Source organism: Ambystoma mexicanum, chromosome 6p, assembly GCF_040938575.1.
Source record: "Ambystoma mexicanum isolate Mex_15411 chromosome 6p, UKY_AmexF1_1, whole genome shotgun sequence".
Lineage (NCBI taxonomy): Eukaryota > Metazoa > Chordata > Amphibia > Caudata > Ambystomatidae > Ambystoma > Ambystoma mexicanum.
Genome location: NC_090935.1, coordinates 1,057,075,696 through 1,057,102,377, shown reverse-complemented (window position 1 = coordinate 1,057,102,377; position 26,682 = coordinate 1,057,075,696). Strand labels below are relative to the sequence as shown.

At 43.1% G+C, this 26,682-nt stretch overlaps 1 protein-coding gene across 1 annotated transcript in view; it reads left to right on the top strand.

Moving 5' to 3' along the window:
* NXNL2 (nucleoredoxin like 2) overlaps window positions 1-26,682 on the top strand; it is a 108,521-nt gene that overhangs the window by 30,406 nt on the left and 51,433 nt on the right. Inside the window, exon 2 of the mRNA XM_069625659.1 lies at window positions 15,743-16,344. Within this exon, the coding sequence (XP_069481760.1) occupies window positions 16,046-16,344 (299 nt within the window). The 5' untranslated portion in view covers window positions 15,743-16,045. The remainder of the gene's footprint in view (window positions 1-15,742; window positions 16,345-26,682) is intronic.

Sequence of the window (26,682 nt, the reverse complement as noted above, 5' to 3'; positions counted from 1 at the left end):
AGGTAGTTGTACATTTCCTTGAAGAGATATTTTAGGAGGAGGATTCCCCACTAAAAGCATCACTGACTATGTGGTAAAAATGGTGTGCTGGGAGATCCCAGCTCTCTTGACAAACTATAGTAACAACACTCCAAATCTAATGGTGGTACAGAGAGGATCGATACAACGTCAATGGCCATTGTGAGGTTGCATTTGGCAATGAAAAATTCAGGCAAGGGTGGCCGTTTATTGCCTAAGCTCCCATCGCATTGCATGGTTGGTGCCTTGTTAGGTCCTGAGGAGAAACAAACCACAGGCCAAAGTGTTTCCTGCATCACTGGATAGGACAGGATTATGCTTGGGCGATGATGGGATGTTGCCTGAGAGAATAGGTCATACACAGACGGACACAATAGTACACGGTTGAGAATTTTGTCTGCAAGGAAAGTGTTCATGTTGGTGATCTGGTGAAGATGAACTTGCCATTACATTTCCAACAAGTATTGGGAAAGCCAATAGTTTTGGCGTTTACTGCTGTTCTTTGCTTTTTGCATTTATAGGCACCAGGGTGCAAGGTATAGAACACAAGGATTCAACAGTGGATGTTGGAAGGGATGTAGGTGTGCATACGAATGAGAAGTGGAATAGGGAAAGGGAGGAAGCCATTGAGAAAGGGTGCCGTTCATGATGAGCAAGAAGAAATATGAGCGAGAAAGGATGAGAGTAGGAGGGTAAGATAAAAAGCGAGGGTGTGAGCGGAGGGTTAAGAAAAAAGTAAGGGCTGCAATGAAAGGTGAGTTTGAAGAAGATGGAATGAGGGTGCAAGAGAGAGGGGATTTCTTCAGGTTGAGAGGGAGTGAGACAGTGCACAGAGAAAGAGATGGCGCACAGTGAAAGAGTGTAAATGAGTTGCACGCACAGAGAGATAGCGCACATAGAGAGACAAAGACAGTGCACAGGGAGGAGAAAGAGAGAGACAGCGCACAAAAAGGAGAGAGTGACACCACAGAGAGTCTGAAAAAGAGAGAGAAGGCGCATGGAGAGAGAATAACAGCGCATGGGAAAGAGCGCAGAGAGAGAGAGTGCATAGAGAAAGCACCCATTGAGAAAGACAGCCCATTGGACTGAAACAGTGAGTGACAGTACCCAAAGAGAGAGACAGCACAGAGAGAGGAGCGAGGGACCGCACAGAGAGACAGAGAAAGAAAGAGAGTGTGCATAGAGAGATTGTGCATTGCGAAATACAGCGCATGGACCGAGACAGTGAGAGAGCGTACCCTGAGAGAGACAGAACAGAGGGAAACGGTGTACAGAGAGAGAGATAGAGAAACAGACAGTTATGAGAAACCTGATGGTATTCTCCCACTCACTCAGGATATTCCATTAAGGTGGCCAGGGAAGAGCCATTGCTTTTGGATACCAACCCTGGATGTGCACAAGGGAGGCAGGATCACCTGAGTGGGGGTTAGAAGGGATTGGGAGAAGGATGCTGAAGGGCGAGACATAGTATTCCCCCAGCCCCAAAATTACACCATCCTACTCCCCCTCAGCCGTTGTGGGGTTTCTCCAATCTCGCCCCATCTCCCCCTCCCCATTTCCAACAAATACTGAGATGAGGAAGAGGCAACTAAGATTAGTAAATATTACCCATGGGAATAACATGGGGAAAGTAAGGGCAACCTATCCTAGAAAGAACTCAAGCTGTCCCACTAATAGAATCAGGCAGTTAATAGTGACCATTTACACCTGACTCCACTTGACTGTTTTTTTCACTATACAAGGTGTGGTTTAACACAGATGAATGATTACTCATGCTGGAGAAGCATTTTGGACCAGAGAAGCCAAGAAGCCAGGAGCTGCAGGAAGGAGGATCTGGAGGAGTGTGGTATGCTGCAACGCTGGCCCGGTGTGTGAGGAGGGCTGCAGTGTGGCCAATAGGCCGTTTCTCATGAGAACCAGAGTGAGGCAGCTGGGACTCTGCTGGCAAAGTCTGTGCAAGTGCTTGGTCCCTTCGGCCATGTGCCGGGCCCAAGGGTGTCTGAAGGGCAGGTGGGGACACCTTGACCTCGACCCAAAGCAGCCCGGAGAGACCTTTTGCCAGTGCTACGCAACTCAGTGAGCTTCGCATGACAGAGAGAAAGAATCTCGGGAGCGTGCGGGTGGCTGCAACGAGAAAAAGACAAAAAGCAAGATTGATAAAACGGCATGAAGCGGACAGCAAGAAGCAGAAAGTAGAAGGAAATAAAGCAAGTAAATTGTGTGCGTGAGCTGCGCAGAAATAAGAGGACAGAAAGTAAACAGATTTAAGAGAAAGGACAAGCAGCCTGGATGTAAAGTTAAAAGCAGACTTTAGCAAAGTAAAAACTAAAAGTACGCACAAAAACAAAGTCAAGAGAAGGCAAGTGGCCCGAAAGGAAAGTAAGGAAAAGGTGCGGTTGAGCACGGAGAAGGAAAGTGACAGTATTAAAGGTGCAAGGACACACAGCAAAGGACAAGAAGAGCAAGTGGGCCCAGCCAAAGACAGAAGTGAATAAAACAGAAGGGTAAAAGAAGCACACTGAGACAGGAAGGTGCAAGAGGCGCAGAAGGAGCATAGAGTGGAAAAGAACAGTGCAAGTGTGCACCCCAAGTGAAAGCAATGAAAGACGATGAAAGTGTGCACAATAAATACCGGAGATAAAAGGTACCAAGGAAAGTGCAAGTAAGAAATACAGAGAGGGGCAAAGGGTCAGAGTGGTCGCGCTGAGGAAAAGCAAAGAGCCTGGCGTTTTCTAAAGCCTCTGATTCTACCCCCCATGAGAAGATTGTATGTAAGAAAAGCTGTAAAAAAGAAAAAGGCATATCCTGACCAGCTGACTTTGTGTTTGGAATTAGAAGGGCCTAAACTTGGGGAAAGGCCCTGCGGAATCTAAAAAGGAACTGTGATATATGTTGTTTTGTGTTTAAAGTTGCAGGAGGCCTGTGCTTGGGGAAGGGAACCCTGAAAGGCCTACATAAGAAAATAAAGTGCATCTTGATAGATATATATATATATATATATATATATATATATATATATATATATATATATATATATATATATATATATATATGTTTGTGTTGAAAGCTGGAAGAAGTCTGTCCTTTGGGAAGGGAACGCTGAGCGGCCTACTTAAGAAATCAAGGTACATCCTGATAAAACTGACTTGGGCCCTCATTAGGACCCAGGCGTTAAGGGGTTTACGGCGCCGTAAACGGCACCGACCCTTAACGCCTGATTCCAAGGTCCCTTTGCGGGATGGTGATTTTAATGCATGCTTTTTGCAGGCGTTAAAACCCATGCCCCAAAGGGACCTTGGTGCTAATTACGCCACCGTAATTTACGGTGGCGTAATTAGCGCCTTTCCCCATTCCCATTATGCCCTATGGGGCAAAAATGGCAATGGGGAAGGGTAAAATGGGAAATGGGGATATACCGCCCCACTCACCTTGGAATGGGGCGGTAAATCCGCCAACCACCATCGCGTAAACATAGTTTACGCCATGGTGGTAAGGGTACGACCCAGGCGGTAACTTACCGCCTGGATCGTAATGAGGCCCTTTGTGTTTGAAAGCTGGAATGGGTCTGAGCTTGGGGAAGGGAACCCTAAGAGGCCCGCCTAAGTTGGAAACTTACTGGTTTGCTTTATAGTACTGAAAGGACTAAAGCTTGGGGAAGGGAACCAGAAATGTCATTTCACCAAAATGCCAGGGGTAGTGCAAGTGACATCACATGACCCTTGAACGCTGATGACATCACAGGATGTGATGTCATTTGACCCCACCCCGAAGTGACATCACAGGAAGCGATGGGACACAACCTTTTACGCCTTGACAAAATTGAAAGTGGCATCACAAAGCATTGTTCCTAAGTACACTATGAACAATGTGCTTACGATATTACTATAATGTCATATACATTTCATACAAAAATGGATCGCCATATGTATAGTTAATATCAGTGTGTACAGTCCCACATTACCACATTTCTGTGAATGCAAGCAGACATCCAGGCTACTTTCAATTTATGAATTTATATTTATGATTTTCTTATTAATATTCTTTTTATAATTGTGCCATCATTGTAACTTGTTAAAACATGATTCTGTCTAAATCTTCACATTTTAGTACTGTATTTTCTCCGAATGAAAAATGCCACTATTTATGTGTTGCATTTCTTTGGGTTAATATCGGTGTATATAGTTCCATATTACCAAATGACTGTGAGTGCAAGCAGACATCCAAATGATAATGATGTGTTATCATAAAGCACTTACGCTTAGGCGCTTCATATAGAACACATATACATACAATATCACCCAAACTGTGTTGATTCTCATTTATCGACCTCAGAATGATGAAAGGTTGAGTTTAGGTGTTTAAGAACAGACTAAATCAGTGACTCACCCCCTGAAGTGTGCCTGAAATAAGCCTTTAATGAGACAAGCAATGATTGTATAGAATTCCAGAAAGACAAATTATTTGTTATTCCTATTCTTTCTTATTTAGGGTGACTGCTTAAAGTGTTACACTTGTGGAACCCCCTGGTTTTTAAAGAGGCCTGAACAAAAAGCCTGCCACTCCAGAAACAAAGTCACACAGCACTGGCCACAGCCCAGGAGCTTACATGTAAAAAAAAAAGAAAACAACTAAAGTTTTTTTTTTTCTTCTTTTTTTAGGGGTAGCAAGGGAGCCCTCAGGGGTCACCGCTGCAACCCCTTGGCAATCCCTAAATGACGTGCCTGAAGGGAACCCCAAGGAACTTAAAGACACTGAAGGTATTGGAGTTCACTGCAAGGACCATGTGGTGAAGGTCTAGAAAGTAGCCCTGTTTGAACTAATTTTGATAAGTTAAAACCACACCTGGATAGGAAGCCACTGGAAACCAACCCTGGTTTCCTTATTTTTCTATTGAACCACTACTTTTAATTTTTGACAAAAGACCCCCTAACACATTTTTGTATAGATTGAGGGCAAGCATAGGTTTAGACATAGACAGATTTCTTATTTGGACTTTCAGACATCAACAGCTCTTAGAAGCATCATTTCAGCGAAACATCCCTTTAGAGGTAGAGCTAGTTAGGTATTACACCAACCCTGAAACCTTTCAATAAAGGTTTTGAAATCTTACTTTCTGAGTCTGTGTCTCTGTTGTCACCAAGCCTGTCTCACACAGTGCACAGAGACGGCACAGAGAGAGAGAGTGAGAGACAACACACAGAGAAAGAACACAGAAAGAGAGTGACAGTGCACAGAGAGAGAGAGAGAGCGCGTGGAGAAAGAGTGACAGTGCATGGACAGAGAGTGACAGTGCATGGAGAGAGAGAGCGACTTCACACGAGCGCTTAGGCCGCGATTCTTTGCAATTGAATTGGGGGGACTGATATACAGGTGGAGAGACGGCACAGAGAGAGATAAAGAGACAGTGCACAAATAAAGAACACAGAAAGAGAGTGACAGCGCATGGAGAGAGAAAGCGTGCATGGAGAAAGAGTGACAGCGCATGGAGAGTTGAGGCCGTGATTCTGAGAGATTGAATTTGGGGTACTGATTTGCAGGCGAAAGTAGTGGATGCGTGGAAGAACTGCCCAGAAAAATAGGTTGAAAATGCCCTTTATAATAAAAAAGAATGACAATATTGTGGTTGTACCCAGCACACCAAGCCTGGTTTGTGCTGCTTCAAAGAAAAGTAAATATGAGCTGCCGCCATCGCTCAATTTAACCAATTTTGGGATGGTAAGCGGGTCAATCGGCTCTGAACTTGCTAAGTTCGTGCTTGCCCCACATCAGAAGCCAGCGCTTTACCAGTGATTTGAATTCTCTAGGGCAGAAGCATGCCCCAGAACCCTAGTATACCAAGCCACTGGTTTCAAACCATGGCAGCGAGGAAGAGGAAATGGCGCCATTAGTCACGATGTTGAAATGTTGACTTGCAACTCTAAACTTACGAACTGACTGTAAAGGAGCTGCTGCGTTTAAATGGTGCCTGCCTCTTGGGGACACTGGCCCTCTGGATTTCCAGTGGTGGGGGCCCAGTACTTTTGGGGGTTATGTCGTCATTATAGTCAATAGTCAGACCTTTATTGCGTCCAGTCAAACAGCGTACATTGGGAAGTATCGTACGCAAACTTTCTCTGCACATTTTTACCCACAAACTTACCCTAAACTGGGTGGTCGGTACTAGTAAACCTCAAGCGCGTAGCTCCGTCAGACGCAAGCATCGAAATGTTTGATCATCTCCAAACACGAAAGGAATTGCAACGTGTGCACATTGTGTTGGTTCTAAAACTAGCAGAACATATAAAGTAAAAGGAGTGTAGTGCACTTTATTTTGGACGGCCAACTCGTTATATGTGGATTTCTTCTAGGCAAGTGCCTTTGTGCTGGAAACACTGAGAACGCGCAGGGATGTTCATACCCGCAGCACACAGGCAATGCGCACTGCAGAGATACTGGTTTCATTTACATACGTTTGAAAATGAGGCTCAAAATATCGAACAGGAATCCATTAAGAATCTAAACCACCAAATAAACTGAACCATAAAAATGCACAGCAGGCAAACGCACCTCAAACCATGACAGTGCTTGTTGACCCGTTGTGCAGCATGCACGTGAACCCCAGAACGAGAAACATGTGAATGAGGTTACTAAACTAAAAGAATGAACCAAGGATGCTATGCATACGTAAATAATATAAAAGAAATCACAGTGTAAAGATGTCGGTGTATATTCCAAAGGCGGAAGCCCAAATGAAGTAACAGAACAACAGAGGAGAGCCTTCACCATCAGCGATGAACTCACATCAAAACTCACACACGCAAAATGCCGCGAGTGAGGGGTACACAGTTCAACAAGGGGGACCACGTCCAAAAGCTGACGCCTGCTGACCTCTAAAACGCATAAGGCGTTACACAAAGCTTCATGCATGAGTTCGCTCTCATAACCCATGACTGCAAAAGTCATCAGACATTCTTCTGTGTTTCCGACGGTGAATCACTAATGGTAAACCTACCAAACAGGACCAAATCCCCACCACATAGGATGCAGTACATGCTGTGATACCCCGCCGAGTACAGTATATGAAATTAAATACTCTGCAGTTCGTGGACTCTCACAGCCTCTCGCTGTGATGAAGTATTTGCAGTGCGACAATGTGGCAGGTAAACAACAACCCCACCACCACGGTCAACAACCTCACCTGCAGCTTGAGGCTGCCACCCATACAATCAAACAAGCAGGCAACACCAAAACAGGCAATACCTTTGGTAAAACCCCAAAAAAACACAGGATACACCATGCCCCCAAAAATACTGCAGCGCAAATCCCGTGCCCAATGGCAACCTGAATCTCAACCGCAAAAATCCCAACACTGCTGCACATGGCCCATGTAGCCAACCATGCCAGCTAAACACAACTCGCTGCCGTACATGGCTGTAGGACAAACCATGCCAGCAGACCACAACCCTACACAGCACCTCACTGCATTCATGAAACCCACACAGCACACACTGCACAAAACCTGTTTGACGCAGCACCCTACTGTGCCATAGTCCTCGACAGATAACAGTGACACATGAACAAACGACGAATGTGCATTCCCCGATGACACCAATTGAAAAACAACACTTCCCCAAAGTTGAACACAAGTCTAAATAATTTCCAAAATGTCCACCGAGTGCAAACATTTTCCAGTGATACATAATATGTCCCAAAACCAACTATGCCTCACCCTCAGGTTGAAGAGATACATAAGATGGAAAAAAAGTCTGGGCAATGTCCCAGAATCCCCACACCCACATGTCCAAGACCTCAAAGAGGGAAAAAAACAAACCTGTTCACCTGGAAAAACCCCAAAACAACTGAAACAAAAATAAATGTGCACAAGAAAGGTAATAAATCCAAGGTCACTAAAACATGTCCCTAAACAAGGCCACAACACATACACAAACAGCAAAAGAAATGATGCAGGCCCCACAATTAAACATTCGCCCCCTCGTCCGGGTGGGGGGGGCACTATTGCCACACTAAAAATGAGACCACTAACAAAATACACAAACAACATGGTTATAAAAGAGCACAGGTCTCAAGACACACCTATTCCAAAGTCAGTTTCCTCCTTCCTCTCTCCAAACCTCATCTCCGTTGCTGGCAGACAGCCACCACACCTGTAGCAACATCTGATTGATCGCTGGAATGCCCACTCGCTGTGCAAGGCATTCTGTGTCCACCTCCCTGTCCCCGCAGCAGATCTCTGCACTGTCCCATTTACCTTAATGCAGACATGCAGGGTTCACTTTCCTGCTGCAAAATATGCCTCTGGACCTCCGCCAACTTCACAGATTCATTAAATGTTCTGAAAGTCCCAGCAAACTCGCCGCCGCTACCCACAACTTTTCTGCTGTGTCCTTCCACCGTGGTGCCGGTGGGTGCATTCCCTGACCACTCGTAGCAACTGGCTTGCACAGGGCAGTTCCTCCGTTCCTGGGCCACACAGATTTCCATACCACAACGCTCAAACCAGTGTTTGCCTGCACAGTGCCGCATCACTGCCCAGCCTGTGTGAGGTTATATCTAGCTCAACTACCTAGGATCTCCACTTCACACCACTTCAGGCATACTTCATCCACTTGCCTTCTTTTAACAGTAATTGTGTATTAGTTATTGTTTATAACCATATCACACTAATAATAATTTAAAAATATGGTAATACTGGACATGTTTTGGCACAGCCAGCATGACTGTGTTTTTTTATACTGGCATATATTGTGGGCAAAGGCATCATGACAAGAAAAAGAGATGGAAAATGGTCCTGTGCGATATTGGTGACTTGTTGCAGCCATTAGATTTTTACACTTGTTACCCTACTAAAACCTATTGCAAAATGTGTCTTTTTACCCACATTTTTACAGAAAGTGTGCTGAAAATGCTTGTTTTTAACCCATTTTTAAAAAATGTTTCTTGAGGGTAGAACCCCTCCACCCCCGAATCCATCTCGGCCGGTTGGATCTTCCTCGCTGTGCTCAGTATTTATGTGCCCCCAATTAACAAATTAACCAGCCACCAATGGTTTAGACCTTGGAGCAACCATCTGATTTGCCAAACACTTCTTTTAATTTCTTTTTAATTCAATTATATTTTATTCACAATTTACATGAACATATCACCAAACACTAGCTATAATGAAAACATGATATCCCACTCTCTTCTCCTCCATCCCAAACCCTCCCTTCCCCACATTCTGTCATAATTTAACATAGCAAACATTAAATCAAAAAACACAAATCTACCCCAGTTTTTTTGTACAGTTTACTTTTATTTTGACATTGCAATATGACCCTTTCAGTCAGTGATAGCTTGTGAAGCTTTTGACTCCAATCCGAAGCAAATGGACATTTGTCTGATTTCCGTTCTCTTAGGATTCGCTTTTTTTGGTTGCTAACGCAAACCTAAGAATCCAACATTTCTCTAGTTTATGACGAATCATCCAAAGGAGAACCTTCCCCCAAAACCAGTGTCTAAAAATCAAATTCTATTTCCATTCTCAGTACTCCACTCATTATCTTTGTGTTTCTTCCAAAGAACTCCTTACTTTACTGCATTCCAATAACCTGTGTTCTAATGAACCCACTTTATGCATGCACCCCCAGCAGGCCTCTGAATCAGTCATGCCTCATGTGTATAGCCTCTCACGAGTCCCATACACTCTATTCGGTATCTTCACTTTCCCCAAGGTTCAGAGACATTGTCCCTGCAAATGTTAACACATCTACTATGCATTATTTCAGAACCAAAGTTAGCTGACCACATTTTAAGTAAGTCAATTTTCCTTTCACTATTCTTAACCAAGAGATTGCATATTCACGAGGCCAGATGCCCTTTTTTATTGAATTGCAATTAGCACGCTCCTAATTCGCCCTTCTTAATGGGTTTTGCAGACCCTATCATTTTCTTTAACAAACGATATTCTCCATATTTAAAGTTTACACGCTCTTTTTCAGTGTGTAGCTTTTTGAAAGAGACCCATTTATTGTTTTCCATCGGGTCACCAATCCGTTTCACGCCCCCCACAAGCCATGTAGGACAGAAGAGTACCTTCATCTTGAATTTCACTTCAGGGTTGAGCTAAATGGATGAAAATTCTGAGTAAAACGGATCATAACACAGCAATTTCGATAATCTAATAGAACATTACCTCACAAATTCAGTCGGCGCAAGGTCCTATTCCCTTTATGATTACATGTCAGTAGTGCTCTAGCCTCCAGCAGCGTGTTTAGGTAAGCTTCCGCCCGGGTCCATTCGTACGGAGATTCCTCTAGAAAAGGAAGCATTGGCATGGCTGTAAAAGCCAGATGGTACATAGAAATGATGGGCACACCCATGCCTCCTCTTTCGCATCGGGAGTAGTAATGTCCACAATTTTAAGCACAGAGGTTTGTGGTCCCATAGAAGCTCTTGTATCAGTTTGTCAATATTGCCCAGCGTACCTCTATCTGGAGGGTAAGGGATGATATTTAGAAAGTAATTCATTTGTCAGGGCTATTGTCATCTTTATAACATTAACTTTTCCCCAGAGAGAACTACAGTTGTCAAATGATCAAGGAACTACCACCAATATTTTACACATTCTTCCCCATCTATAAAGCAGCATCAACAATGGCCTGCCCCTGTTTTCTTGAATCAATAAATATTTTGTTATAAAATATGTGTCTTTACAATCTAATAGAGTACACTATTTTCCCAATTTGGTGTATAGGAACGCTGACACGTTTCAGTCCTCATGTGGGTTTGGGATCTTCTTCAGTTGTAAGAGACTGCGTGGTGGTCTCGTGGTTGAGGTAATAGTTATTTTCTAAGGCAGGAGTTCTCTATACCCAAATAAATCAAGGTAAAGACCCAGGAACAGGTGGAAGGAGTGAAAGGGTGTCTTCAAATTGTCTAAGACACATAGTTCTGCAGAGAAGATTTAATGTTGGAGCTACAGATATTGTGGAGGAAAAAGGTAAGATGCCATTATATGGGCAGGACCAGAGGGTTAGTCATGAGTAATTATATCTGGAAGGTGAATTCATTCTGATAAAGGTTAATTGGATGCATGGTCCACACTGCTTCGGGTAGGCAGAAAGCGCTAGACCAGTTGCATGACAAATTTCTTGAAATTTCATGAGAGAAAACACATTTTTTTAAATTATAAATTCACAAATTTTACAAAAGGAAATTCATGCGAGACAATTTTTTATCAGTCATTTATTGTACTTGAGTAATTTTATAGAACAGTTTGTTATATAATTTTCATTTATATAATTTTTTGTCTTTGAACGAATCTGATATGAAGGAAATAATGAACATTCGATTTGTATCATTGTAATGCCGCTTTTGGGATCATATAAGAGAGCAAATACATTTTGTATGCTTTTTATACTTTGGTGGATTGTGTTCTTTAATAAAACAGTTGAGGTGCATCTGAAAAATATAGGTTAGGAGCTCTTCATATTTATGTCGATAACCCATGGCCATATTTTGTCTCCCTTTCCTCTGATAAAAAGTGTAAGGCTGTGACCAAAATGTTTCTTTTTGGAAGTCCATCTGGGATAGAATGCTATTTGCAGGGACGTATAGCAATACTAATATTTCTCTACAGGATAGCGGTTCTGCTAAACAGACACACTTTCCACATATGCTCTATTGCTAAAAAAAGTACTGCCAGTGATTATACCTGTGCTGGTTTCAGGCATTCAGAGTGTGTAACTTGATCACTGCCAGTCATATAACTGACACATACATACTTCTACTGTACACAGTCTCCAAAAATCCCTGCAATTAAAATGTGAATTGGTGACCTTTCAAAGAAGACTATCACAAACTTCAAATGTGCACATGCAGGAGCTGATTAGCAGCTTCTCAGGTAGGTTTTACTTTTAAAAGGGCTATTGGTTCCAATGAAACAGTTTCATATCATATAGCTGTCTTTTGATGTTCCTTATCTTCCTAATCAAATATTAGCAGCACAATGAAAGTATGGTTTGGATTTACAAACAGAAGACTAAAACTAAATGGATCTTTGGCTGCACTGGGGCAACTGTTTTAAAAGTACCCCAGTTAAATGGTTCATTGTTAACCTCATGAATCTGGTGTCAGGACCACTGTCCTTTTGAAACTATGGAAAATGCTAAAGGAAAGATAAAATTATATATCTTGCTAAAATATTGAGAGATTCTTGAGGGAATTGAATGAATCACCAAAAAACAAATGTGGTTAGAATACTTTATCCCCCACAATTTTGGTTACAGATGAAAGATACATCTGCTGCAGTATTTTCCCCTTTGAAGCTGTCCCCACAGCACATGAGTGTAGTTACACCCAGGAATCCCATTGGGTTGAGCATGGAGAACATGAGATCCAAGACAGACAAGGGCAAGGGGAGGTGTAGGGAAACCAAGAGACCAGAATCCTACACTTTGGCCATCTTGGATCTTATTCTATATCACTTCCCTCTGAACACATCCACTTCCAGCAAACCAAAGACTCTGGGTTTGACAATACAGACAAGCAAAGATATGTATCTTAGATGCGGATTGGCCATTAACAGGAGGCTTGAAAAAAGGATCAATGCAGAACTAATGTTGGAGCCAAAACTGCCACTGTTTTTCGCATGGGGTAAAGACACGATTTCCAGGAGAGTTAACATCTCTCCTCTCAACTGCCACTGAAGAAAAGAGAGGTGACTGCTTGAAGAAAGCCTATCGTCTACTAAAGTCTGGTGGTACCCAGGAAGCTCTGTCCAGGATTATGGCACAGACCATGCAAGCATCTCTGAAGTGTTTCCCTGGACTGGTAATGGCCAGACCAAGCATTGCTTTCTTCCAGGGCCTGGTGAAAAGACCTGCAGTGTGCTGCATGCTGAACGGTGCTGTCTTTGACAATGCTGGTTGCAGAATTCAACATTTCCTAATTTGAATCACTTTCAGCTGATCAAGGTTTATTTGAACTACCATCAAGCTGCTGGTGCGACCCTACTTTCTCAGCTTCTCTGCGTCAAGCTACCAGAGAAACCAGTTGATCCGTGCAGTAGAATCCACTCGCACCTGATCCTGTGCATTGGAGACTGGCTCGATGAATCGAACCATAATGGTAGACTCACCTGCTTTTTCATCTTCAGGCCACCTGTTGGGCTTTCCAACCATGACAACTGGAACCACTTGGTCCGGATCTGGACACCGACACCTGCTTGACCCACACGTGGACGGCAGTACTTACACTAAGAGGCCTGGATCAATGCTGTCCAATTGCTACAAAAGACTAAGGTAGTATTTGAATGGACTAAAAGATGCAAACCCCAAACAACAAAGGCTTTTCTAGGTTCTGACGACCTGGCCTTCACATGTTCGGTCCTAGAGAAAGCAAGCTAGAGCACAATGCCCTTTTAAAAGAAATAATTTTGATTTGCACTAGTTTTTCTGCACTTCTGATTGCCGTTCCTCCTTCCTGCCATTAATACTCAGTTACCAGCCTAAATGTCTAAATATGTCTGTATCTGTAAATTCCAGGGTTGGGAGTGTTTTAGGAAAGTATCTATATTTTGTAAGAACCCTGCCTAGACACTTCTTTTCTTTTGGTGCCACTGTGTTATTGCTGTTCGAATGATTCCGCTCTGGGTTATGCATCGTTGAACAGTATAGCATGCCCATTCTTCCTTACGGGGTGAAGCAGGTACACAATTCAGTTGAGTTCCTGTTTTATGACTAGATCACTGTTGCACTAGTGGCAGTGTGGGGTGGAGTGAAGAATTATTCCTTTTTCCATTGCTAACATCAACCAGGTGGGACCTCTACGAATATGTGGGGACATACACTTCACTGGAGGACATTCAAATGTTGGGAAACTTTTTTCAAGAATTCTCATTGACCAATTGAAATAAAAAAAAATACAATGTATATATGTTTTCATACATTTCTTGGAAAAATGTTTAAGAATACTTTTTCAAGTATTATTTAGGGTCCGGGTAATAGGGAAGGTATCTATGGGGCTATATGCATTATATTATATGGGTCCAGCTGAATTCATTAGCACTATTAAAATAATGTTTGGGGTCCTGCAGAAAGTCTGAAGGATTATCCGTTGAATGGTGCAGGAAGGGATCATTTGGAAGAAAGGAGGTAGCCTAGAGAGCATGGACGGGGCGGTGGAGCAGTGCGGTTGTGGGTCAACCAGAGGCCCCTTTGCATCAAAGAGCAGGTGATAAACCCCAGGATGCCACGCGAACCCTCTGAGCTGTAGCAGGCATAGCTCTTTTACAGCACATCTGGTGTTGTAACTACAGAGATAGACTTCGACCAACTTGGAAGTTCGGTGCTATTAAGGAACAGATAGCGCATCTCAAAAATGGTTGCACACAATTACATGCCCTTTTCTCGGAACCCGCAGGGTAGAGGACTGCTTATATGGAGGTACTTTTATTATTCTTTTATTATATTTACATTTATAGCAGCGCACAAAGCCCTGGGGAATCTACGTGCTACTTACAGTAAAAGTGCAGTAGCGCAGTCCACAGCATGAGGACCAAGCAAAGGATGTTACAACAAAGGGAAGCTATCGAATGCACCGTCTGGTAAAGCCTCACCTCGTGGTACAGGGCTACATCGGGTGTACAATTAGCTAAAATAGGCAATATTCATGTGAATGCACCTTCCGGTAAAGCCTCACCTCGTGGTACAGGGCTACATCGGGTGTACAATTAGCTAAAATAGGCAATATTCATGTGAATGCACCTTCCGGTAAAGCCTCACCTCGTGGTACAGGGCTACATCGGGTGTACAATTAGCTAAAATAGGCAATATTCATGTGAATGCACCTTCCGGTAAAGCCTCACCTCGTGGTACAGGGCTACATCGGGTGTACAATTAGGTAAACGAGGCAATATTCATGTGAATACACATTCCAGTAAAGCCTCACCTTAGGCTACGCTGGATATGGCAGGCAGGGGTATATATGGGAAATGGCGCTATGCACACCAAGGATAACAGTGGGGAAGGTAACCACAATAGCTAGAATCACAGTGCAGCATGGTAGGCGTGTGAGATTACAGCAGTGTAACACATTTGGCATGTTGTGTCATGGGCACGTACCGGGAAAGCCACACCAGGAGACTGAGAGCGTCGGACGTAGGGGGTTGCAGCATATAAATAGCATCGGGCAGTGGGTTCTGAAAACACTATGGTTCTTCAAGTGTGACATAATTAATGTACCATAAGTCATATGGGGTATTTCAGTGCATTGGGCTTCGGGGTGCAGTACTGCGGCAAGGAAGGCCATAGAACGGGCTGGATTTTCATTCCAGCGCAAATGTTGGAGATGGGGTCCACCAGCTTCATTCACCAACATAAAGCAGGTGGACCCCATAGGGATCTATTGCCAACATTGCCCAACATGCTGAAATGTCGGGCAGTGTTTAATTGTAATTGTGAATGCTGCTTACCATTTGCCCTACACATTTGCGCTCTGCCATGCAAATGATGAAAATGTTGCGGCAGGGACCTGGCTATGGCTGAGTGTAAACGTACCAGGTCCCCGCCTTCAAATTACGAATAAGATCAAAATGAGCTCCATTATGCCTCTTGTCGTGGTGCATACTGATACAGTTTTAGGCTCCTGTCTGAAGATGTCCTTGCAATTTGTGAGGACACATACAATTTGACAATGGGGTTTAAGTCATGAAAATGCAAATAACATTTTCCAATTACTTTGACAGGAAAACAAATGAAGGGGAACCCATCAAAATGATCATAAGAGTTACCAGATGTAAACGATGACGAGCCTTCTGTGGAACAACTTGCTGCGGGAAGTGCACAATTAATGGACTTTGCTGGCATTCGAAGACCATGTCAAGCATCAGAACCACCTGCAGTTGTATCTAAGGCCAAAAGCATGACAATTTCTGGAAATGCAAGGCAATATAACCCATGATAATGTAGAAGCCAAAATAGAGAAAAGCCACAACGTTGGAGAAAAATACAATATTTCTTCCACTCTGCTTTTTCAACTAGATTTTTAAATGGATCTATTCTGTGGGAGAAATTTGATAAACAAAGATGGGGACAATGTTGACCCGGAGGAGGCACTACAGAACAAAATAGTTGGGCTATATTTTTCCGCCAGCTGGGGCTCTCCATGCCGAGATTTCACTCCAATACTATGTGACTTCTACGCAGAGCTCCTGGAAGAATCGGATCCACCTGCCCAGTTCGAGATTGTCTTTATCTCGCTCGATAAAACCCCAGAAGACATGGTGGAGTATATGCATGAAATGCATGGCGACTGGCTGGCTTTGCCCTGGCACGACCCATATAAACAGTAAGTATGGTCCAAGCATCGTGGTTAACTCCTAATTAGACAGCTAGCATAATAGCAATGGAAAAAACAAAAGTAAGTGACCTAAGAGTAGCAATATTATGTTGATTGTTAAAACACCTTTCATCCATACATATGATTTAATGCAATTAGAATAGAATTGTGATTTTAGCCCCTCGGATGAATTGCCTACCTTACACTGCACATCATAGTCCTTCCCTGCCTTCTGGTCTTTTCAGTTTGTATTGCTGTTATTTGCATTGGCATCATATGCCAATGATGATCTGAAATAACACCTAAATCCATCCCTCATGCCTTTCAGTTTTGGTTATTACTTGGCGCTTAAGCATCAGATATAAGCTGACATTATTGCATTGGAGTACAGATAGGAGATAGATGAGGTGTGAGGTGGGACACACAGCTTGTCGGTGTTTGGTTATTTACCAATTGTTTGACTGCCCATTGCCAAGGTGATGTCTATGGGCATTCCCACACGTTACCTACCCCTCCCCACCCAACACGCATCCACCTAGCATCTATTTGAGCCAACCCTATCAAGTAGCAACATCAAACATTTTGGTGTGAAGGCCTCTGCACTGTATTTAAAACCAGTTTTTTGTGAGTTAATGTAATTGCTCTACTGGTGTAATTCACCAAGTGTGCCTTCAGCCACTTGATTTTTAATCTCTGGAGACTGGAGCATTGGCAAAGCCAACAGTTTTGACTTGTGTATATGTAGTAAATGGGCATTTATCAGGCCCTCACACCATTGTCCAGTTGTTGCCATCTTATGGCCATTGAGTACCATTATGGCAGTGCCTCGCAAATGCCTATGCCATGCCTACACACAAAAAAACTGTTTGCTTTGCCAATGCTTTTTCACTGAGGTTGTGTCAAATATGGCCACTGCAATAATAAAGCTGCCTAGGCCTGTGCATCCTGGTGTTTTTCTTACATTCTTAGGGATGTGATTATGCACAAATGGATTTGAATAATAACTTTTAAGCAGTTATGGATACTTGACTGAATGAATTCATTTTCGTAGATATTGGCGCCTGAGATGTGCACCTTGTTCAATCAGGTAGTAGGAATGAGACATTAATCAGTGTAGAGCCCAGTGCCATCTCCTCCATTTAAGAATGAAGGGGACTCTTTCTCAAGAGAAACACATCTGTCGTTCTTCTTTTCTCTTTTGCAAACATGTCTGCGGCCCAAGTGTATTGCATCTGAGTTATAAAGACATTTACCAAAAATGAAAACATAGGGCCTGGGCTTGCAGTCCGGGTGCAAATAACACTTTAATACCCATATAGTTTGTAGCTGGAGGCAAAACAGTATAATAGAATTTCTCTTAATTTTCTAGGTCAACTAAAGAAAATCTTTTCGCTTAACTTAATGGTAATGAACGATTCATTTTGCACTTGTAGAAACAAGCAACCTGAGATGTTATGTTATTGAGATTTGTACAGCACACTGCTGCCATTTCCATGGCCTCAAGGTGCCCTGGTGGACCTGAAAAGGAAGGGAGTTGGAATGGGTTAGTTAGTGGCATTGAGAGGGAAAAATGCAAGAGAGCTTTGATGTGCTGTTGGTAGCTTAAGATTGTAAAGAATTGGTCACTGTGTTCTGGTATGGTTTTGGTTGGTCGATGATGTGTGGTGTTTGTGGGTGGCTGTATGTGAGTGTTTTATGTGCGTCTTGGGTGCTGTGGAGAGTCAGTAGAGTGCTTGTATTTTGCAGTGTTTTTTATTTTTTGTGACAAACGTATGCATTTTGTTTCTTCAGTTTTGGGTGATGGGTATGTAGAGTATTATATAGAGTTTTCAGTAGGGTTAGTTGGGGAGCAGCTGAGCCTTTTTCTGTTCAGTTCAGTTAATCATATTTTATGGTATTTGGGGTTGAGTGTTTTATTTCTCTGGGTGATCCAGTTTCGGAGTTTTCTATTGTGATTGTATTGGTAATTTTTCTTTGCTGGTGTTCCCTTTGGCTAGTTGAGTTAAAGAGCCATGCTTTTAACAGTTTCCTGAATTTTAGGTGATCTTTCTCACTGCTATGCAGGAGAATACTGATCTCCAGAATGTGCGTTTTGCGTCTTATTTTGGTTGCTGGACCCTAATGTTCGTGTTGGTTAAGAGATGGAGATTCTTCCTTGTATGAATTCTGCTCCTTGGCTGTGGATTGCTCTGTGTGTTATGAAAAGTGTTTTGAAGATTTGTTTTTTGACTGGAAACCAATGTGGTTTCTCGGTGCTGGTGCTGGTGTGATGTGTTCTATCTTAATGAGTCTGACAAGTAGTCCTGCTACTGTGTTCTGCATTCTTTGTAGTTTCCTCATAAGGTATTCTGGCATTCTGAAATAGATGCTGTTGGCTCAGTCTACTCTTGTCATGACGAGAGAGATGACAGCAAGTGTTCTGTGTCGGAAGGTGAAGAAGGGGAGTATCATCTTGATTGTGTGTAAGTGGAAGAAGCATTTCTTAACTACTACATTGACTTGGGGTTCTAGTGTTAGTACATTGTCCATTAGAATCCTGCGATTTCTGACCACTTTGGATGGTTCTGGTGGGTTTCTCAGTTCGGTAAGCCATGGGATGTGGTGGTTATTCAACAGGTCCTTGGGTGCAATCACGATATCTGTTTTGTCCTGATTGAGTTTAAGACTTTTGATGCTCATCCATTAGTTTAATTCGGTGGAACAATTGGTGATTGTTGGGTTTTGGTCTTCAATGGTGTTGATTTTGTAGATGATATGAGTCTACATTTGTGTAGTTGTAGCAGTTGAGGTCCTGTTTTTTGATGTTGATGTGGTTAATGAGATATTGAAGAGAATTAGTGATAGTAATGAGCCCTGTTGGATGCCACATGTTTTTTTGCAGGTTGCTGAGTTGTTTCTGTTCTTTCTGTTAAGAAGTATTTAAACCAGATGAGTGCTGTGTTGCCGGTCCCAATACCTTTGAATCTTTGGATGAGTTTTTGTGATGTACTGTGTCACTGCTGACAGGTTGAGCAATATTAGTGCTGATCTGACGCTGGATTCTGTGTTGGTTTTGAGATCATCCCATATAGATAGTAATGCAGTTTCCATTCCTTTCATGGGTCTGATGCCTACCTGTGCCTGATCTAGTACCTGATTGTTTTCCACATGTTCTGGGATTTGTTTGTAGATGTAGCTTTCTAGTAGATTCCCTGGGTCTGGGATGTTTTAGATTGGTCGGTAGTTGGTTAGGTCTTCCGTGTTTTACAGATGATCTTTAAGGAGAGTCTTGATGTACGCCAATTTGGGGGCTAGTGGCTTGATTGCTGTTTCTAGTGCGTCGTTTAAATGGTTGAGGAAATATTCTGCATGTGAGGATGGTCCTGTATATGTCTGGTTGGCAGTGGTCTGCTGGGCAGCCGGCTCAGTTACTTTTGCTCATCAGGTTGTTGAATTATTCTGTTGAAATTAGCGGGAGGTGGTTTAGCCTAGTAGATGGTTCCTTTGTTGACTGGCAGAGATGGTGAATGGTGCTTTTCAGCTTGCTCTCAATGATTTGCTTGATGCTTGTGATTTTGTTTCTGAAGTGGTCTGCAAGGTCATTTCATAGTTTTATGGTGGGGTTGGTGTGTTGTTGCATGCTGCTGCATTTCCTAATTTGTTTAAGATGTTGAGCATCTCTTCCGGGTGTTGCTTGAGTTTGTTATCCATAGGTTGTAAAATGTCTTTTTTGCTTTGAGTATTTCGGCTTTGTAAAGTCGTATCTGTCTTTGGTATGCTCTTTTTTTCTGTTGGTCTTAGTTTTTCCTCCATTCTTGCTCCAGTTTTCTGTTTAGCTCTTTTTCAGTGCTGAGGTTTGGTGTGAACCATCTTGCCTTTGTTTTGTTTAGCAAGGGGGTGAAGGGTTTATCTGGTGTAATGTCAAGCAGTGTTTTTGCGATCCATTTTTGGGTTGTGTCCTTTCTTTTATGCTGTCTGAGTCTAGGTGGTTGATGGTTTTGTGGCTTCTAGTCTGGCGTTTAGTTCCATGCTGTTAATGGATTTCCAATTTTCTTTTCAGAATTTGAAGATTTTTTGGGAGGTTTGCAAGTATCCATGTTGGTGGTTGGGTCACAAAGGATATAATGAGGTGATTGCTCCAAAGGATTTGTACTGGGGGCGCAGTAGCAACCAGGTGTTGTTCCAGAAGATTACATCTAGTGTGTGCCCTGCTGTGTGTGCCTCCTTTCAACAGTTGTTGTAGATGCATTGTTGCTTGTTGATTAGTTCAAGTTTTGGGTGAGTTGATGTTCTCTTCTTCAAACCAGATGTTGAAGTCTCCCAGTATAATCAGGTGATCATGTTTAATGGTGATGTTGGTGATGGAGCCAACAAAAGTGTCTATGAAGGTAGGGTTATAAGTTGGTGGCCTGTAAACAAGCAGAAACATTTGGTTGGTTTGGAGATCTAAGGCTAAGTGCAGGAGAAGTGATTCACCATTTGGGATGTTTAATGGTGGTGGTGCTGTTGTTATTTTGAGCTGGTCCTTGTATGCTACAGCAAGACCTCAATCTCTTTTTCCTTCTCTGTTGGCTTATCTATGTTTGAAGTTGTTGGGTAGGCAATCATGAGCTCTTAGCTTGCAGTTTTCAGATAGCCAGGTTTCAGTGAGGACTAGAATGCCTGTCCCTCTGAAAGGGGCCCCTAGGGGACCCTGACGTCTATGGAAACGAGGCGAGTCACCAAACACGATAGAGACACCAGACACGAGGTTGTATTCCAAAGCTAGGGTTTTATTGCAAAGCAAAAGTCTCAGTTGGCCAACTCGGTCTCACGCCCAGCGACGTGTATCTCTAGACCTCGAGGGACGCAAGAGAGTGAATTACGTACATCAGTTACATATATACAAAATGCATATCAAAAAATTAGCTATGACATGTTTAACACCCCCCTTTATTGGGTTTCTTTGAACTTGGTGTGATGATGGACATCTCCGACCGCTAAGACACACTATGACACCTTCAAACATCTATTCTAGTAACAATTTGCAATTTGTGAGTGCGAAGGCATCTTTCGGTTATTGAATAGAACACAGCGCTTCTGTTCTTGGAAGCGAACTACATACGGGGGGAGTTGCATTCCGGACCTTGCTATCTATCAGGTGCTATTCACGTCCTGGGAGCCGACATGCTCTAGTGGGCTCAGCAAAGGGGGGGCCGTAAGAAAAGCATAATTCAAGCCTTTAGCGGTATTATCCTAACATATTCTACCATATAATGAGACTGGCTGGCAGCTGTGAAATTATTAAATACCCTGCAGCTCTGCTTCAAGGCTACATTCGGGAGGGAGCCGGGCATACTTCCTGGCGCTGCCTACGTTTGTGTTTCAGCAAACTCTTGTTATTCTCACGGCCCTGCGGCCTTGTCCTTTTCACATACAGACAACAATGTTTCACAGTCGAGCAGTGTAAGCGGAAAATATACTGCAAAGCAATAGGAACAGAAAGCAATGAGCAATGGTTAGAAAACAAAATGGCGATTCTTGTTACATAAAAATGGTTGTTCATTGGCAAGCTCGAAAACCTATATTTTGTCATATTGTGCATGAGACGGTTGGCCCACGGCCACCAAAATGCGTTTGCGGTTTCAAAGTAGAGGTATCCGTATTTCTAGATTGACAAACCCTCCTTTGGCCATATGCCAAACGTCTCATCCTATTTATTGAAACCTCCTCTAGTGATGATGAATCTGAAGTACTTATGTCTGAGTCTTGCATGCTGTCATGGACATCATTGTCTTCATCAATATCTATTGCCATCAACTGCTCTGATCTCATTTGGGTCTGGGCTAGTTCGATCATGAGGTTGTTTTTTCTTATCATATGCATGCATCCTTCCGTACATCCCTTAGTTACTTCAGCGCAAACTATGGGTAAACAATGTATACAACAACAGCACGTTAGGAATATTCCGAACACCACTACTAATATTGAGATCAACTTCCATCCCCAAGATCGTAGTATTCCCCAAAACCAAGGTCCTATTCCCCAGCTCCCTTCTCCAGTAGGGAGTTCAGAGCTTAGAACGTGCATTTTCTTTATTGCTTCAAAGATCGTGGGGGAATAGTCATCGACATAAACGCAACATGCTGATCCCACTATTTTGCAAATTCCCCCAGGATCAACCAGGATTACATCGAGAGCCATTCTATTTTGCAGCGTCATTAACCTTATTCCTCTTTCTTCCAACGTCATGTTAAATAATATATCTGTTGTTGTGTTCATTGTATTTTTTAGGATTCTGGACAGTTGCCTTATATTATAGGAGTTCACTATCTGTCCTAAGAATGGAATGAATGATTTAGCTACATCAGTTGCTATTAAAACAACTTTGTCAGTCCTTTTGACTCTAGTTCTGGATAATCTGGCCATGGCTGCTGTTTCTAAGAGGAATACTCCTGGAAACAGTAGCCCTAGGTAACATGTACCTCCCCAGTTTCTGGGCAACCAAGGGTATGTTTTCTCTCCACATATAAAATAAACTGGATCACCTACGTATACTGGTTCTATTTCCCATTTTAGTACCACTGTATTCATACAACCAGTATATGTTCAGACTGTAAAAGAGCCTTTCTTTTTTAGACAAAAAGGGACAGTTCTTGGGCTATAATTCACCGTGTAAAATGGAGGAATTGCATCTTTGTCCCCTTCTGTGTTTACACGAAAAGTCATTACAGATGTTTATTCTGGCGGGGACAATCTATCTCGTCTATTTTGTCGTGTTATCTTTCATGTACTTTTCCTCGTGGGCTCTGGGCTATTACTTGTGCTTTATGGAAAATGGAACAACCCACAGGCTTCATTATTATCTCCTCAAACTCATTCATGTTGTCTGTCTAATTGACCCGTATTACTCTTTCCATTTCCCATAGGACATTGCACCTAAAGATGCACTAGATGCAGAAATTAATGGTAATGGCTGCACATACCACCCTATTCCTTTTCTGGCATCCTGTGGTAAATGGGCACATACCTAGCAGTTTGTTTTCTTCAGGATTGGATGCGTCATGTTCATTATCAGCAGTAAGGTGTTATTTCCAAAACCTTCCCTGTGTTTTCCTTCCATTGGGGGTAGGGTATAAGTGATCGCCTGAACCAGGGTTTCAGTAGTGGATATATTAATTATTGGTAAAAACATTTCTAATGGGTGTATTGTTTCTACCCACCATAATATTAGGGCTGTCGATATTGGTGCTACCACGCTCATAAAGCACATTATTATCGTTAGTACCAGCATACAATTCTTTTTTACCATGCATTTTTCTTAAGTTTATAGTCTTTATAACTGACTCATTATCAGTGGTGATGGTGCAGGAGGAGGCTGGAACCGGTCCCGGCATGTTTCTCGTCGTCCTTCTTCTTTTTTTATCACAGTTCATTGTGGATATCTTTCTTCGTCGCACTTGCTCTGATGTTAATAAGTTCAATGAAATTGTCACAGTTCAGTTCTGCCTGTCCTTTTTTTTTTAGCCTGGATTCGATTACTCGTTTTTAGGCGAGATCACTTATCCCCTCTTTCACTGCTCAGAGGACCTTTGATCAGTTATCGCCTCAGGATCATGTGCGCCCAGCTTGTCCACTCTGGTTCCGGACACATGTACTGTTAATCAGTTATCTCACTTGCCATAGTACCATGTGTGCCCAGCTTGTCCGCTCTGGTTCCGGACACATGTACTTTTTATGATCGCACCGAGGAGCCGCGAGTCTTGAATTGTCCGACTTGCACAATTCTCACGCTTCTCTCCTCCACACCTCTGGTTCCTTCTCCGTCCATGAGCTGAACCAGAGGTTGACATAAACACCAAAAAGACTGCGGATCACTTTGTCTCACGAGGCCGCAGGTTGTATCGCCTTGCTCCTGGGATCGTATGATCCGTGAACAGTGCCGGTGCACTTCCAGATTCAGGCTTGAAGTCAGCCTGTGGCACTACTGCAGGTGCTGGTGTGCACCACGCCAATGATGCAGATCCGTTCTTTGGCATGCTGGCAAGTGCTGGTGGGCACCAAAGGGGTACACAATTTGGTTTTGCTGGTATCTGCAAGGCAGATTTCGCGTCGGTCAGCAGTGATGTCGATTTTGCTGGGCAATGTTGGGGCACTCTTTGCCCTTCCCCCTCTTTGGCAATCGTCTCAGGCTTTGTTTCGAGTTTCACTTCTCGTTTTGGCAGATTAGGTGGCTGCTTACTGGCAACAGTTTCTTTCATTTCTGGGACCGCTGTCTCTTTCCGGTCATCAGTGTCAGGCAAGTCTTTCAGTGCAGTTGGAATCTTCTTGGCATGGGTGGCATGGATCCACGACTTCCTTCCATCCACCCGTATTGCCGTCTGCGTCCCCAAAACTACTTGATGGGGCCCGCGCCACCTGGGTGCTAATGATTACTTTCTTTCAAAGTTTTTTAGCAGCACCCAGTCTCCTGGCTCCAGCGCCTGCCCCGGACCGGTGTATCTCACTGGTAATGCCTCCTGCACCTGCTGATGAATCAAATGCAAATTCTGCATTAAAAGGCCACAATAAGTACTAAGCACAGGATGTTCTATCTCACTAAGTCGTTTTGGTTGAGGTGCGCACCAAACATTTGACGGCCTCCCCATTGCGATTTTGTACGGGGAGAGCCCAGTTTTAGCCTGTACAGATGTACACATGCATAATAGTGCTATTGGTAATGCATCCACCCAACTCGACTTGCTTCCTGCGCAAATCTTACTAATCTTTGATTTAAGAATCCCGTTGTGCTTTTCCAAAAGACCGGCAGAACTCGGATGCCTTGAACTATGGAATCTCTTATCAATCTGGAGACAGGACATATCTGTAATACCACTGCACCCACAAAATGCGGTCCATTATCAGACCATAGGACTCGGGGCAAGCCAACTCTGGAAAAGTACTCCTTCAACATTACTTTTTGCCGTACTCATTGCTGTGCAATCTTTCAAAGGATATGCCTCCACCCACTTACTGAATGCACAGATCACCACCAAGACATATTTCAAGTTTTGGCACCTCTCCATCTCTATGAAATCAAAATGAACTACCTCAAATGGCATGAAGGGCTGGCCAGAACTGCCTGTTGGAATCACTGTACCCTTTCCTACATTGTGTTGTAAACACGTGATACAGTTCTGCACCAACCTCTCTGCATTCTTTTTTATGTTTACATTCTGCCATACTGTAGATAGGTGCTGTATTATTTTCTTGGCACAGATGTGCGTAGGGCTATGGGCCATTGTGACCATTGAAGTCACATACGAATTTGGCAACATCCAGTTTCTAGTTCCCTTGTCCACCCAACAACCCTCCAAATCCAACTCAGCAGATCCTTCTGCCCATCCCTGTATTTCATCGGCCGTAGCCTCGGCCTGAATTTCTTTAACAGTCGCAACTCCATCTTCTATCATACAGGGTACTTCTTCTGTCTGAACCGTCATCATCTTGGTATTCAAATCAGTGGCAGTTTGTTTTGCAATTCTGTCTGCAAACGCGTTTCCCTCTCCTACTTTGCATGTTACTTTTTTATGTGCCTCGCATTTGACTATTGCTAGGCGCTTTGGAAACGTGAGTGCAGACAGCAATCGTACAATCAAAGGGCCATGTTGAATTCTGGCACCATGTGATGTCAGAAACCCTCTCTCAGCCCAGAGTTGACCAAAGTTATGAACCACTTCAAAAGCATACTGACTATGAGAATATATATATTCACATTCAAATTTTCAGAAATCCCGCAGGCTCTGGTCAATGCTATTATTTCCGCGGCTTGTGCTGAATTATAAGGGGTTCTTTTACTTTCTACAACACTCTCTAGGGTAGTGATAGCGTATGCGGCAGTTGTCGTGCCATCTGGTAATTTAAAACATGAGCCGTCACAAAATAACTCTCCATCCGGCTCTTTCTGTGGAATATCACTTAAATCATTTCTTCCCTTGGTTTCTTCCTCAGTGACCATTAAGCAATCGTGGGGGGGTGATTCATTCTTCCCAATTTCTTTTAAGGTCAGTGGCATTAATTCTGCAGGATTCAAAGCGCTACACCTCATAATTTGGATATGGGGCGTGAACAAGATAATCTCATATCTTGTCAATCTAGCAGAGGTGAGGTGTTGTATCTGTGTCCTAGTTAATAGAACGTCTATGGCATGTGGCACCATCAGAATTAAAGTGTGCATCAATACCATCCCTTCCGTTTGTTTCACTGACGCAGCAGCCGCCGCGACAGATCGCAAACATCGTGGTAGTGCGCGCGCTACATGGTCCAGCGCAGAAGAAAAATAGCCGCACGGCCTATTTCTTCCACCTTGTTCCTGTGTCAAAACCACCAATGCACATCGTTCACTTTAGT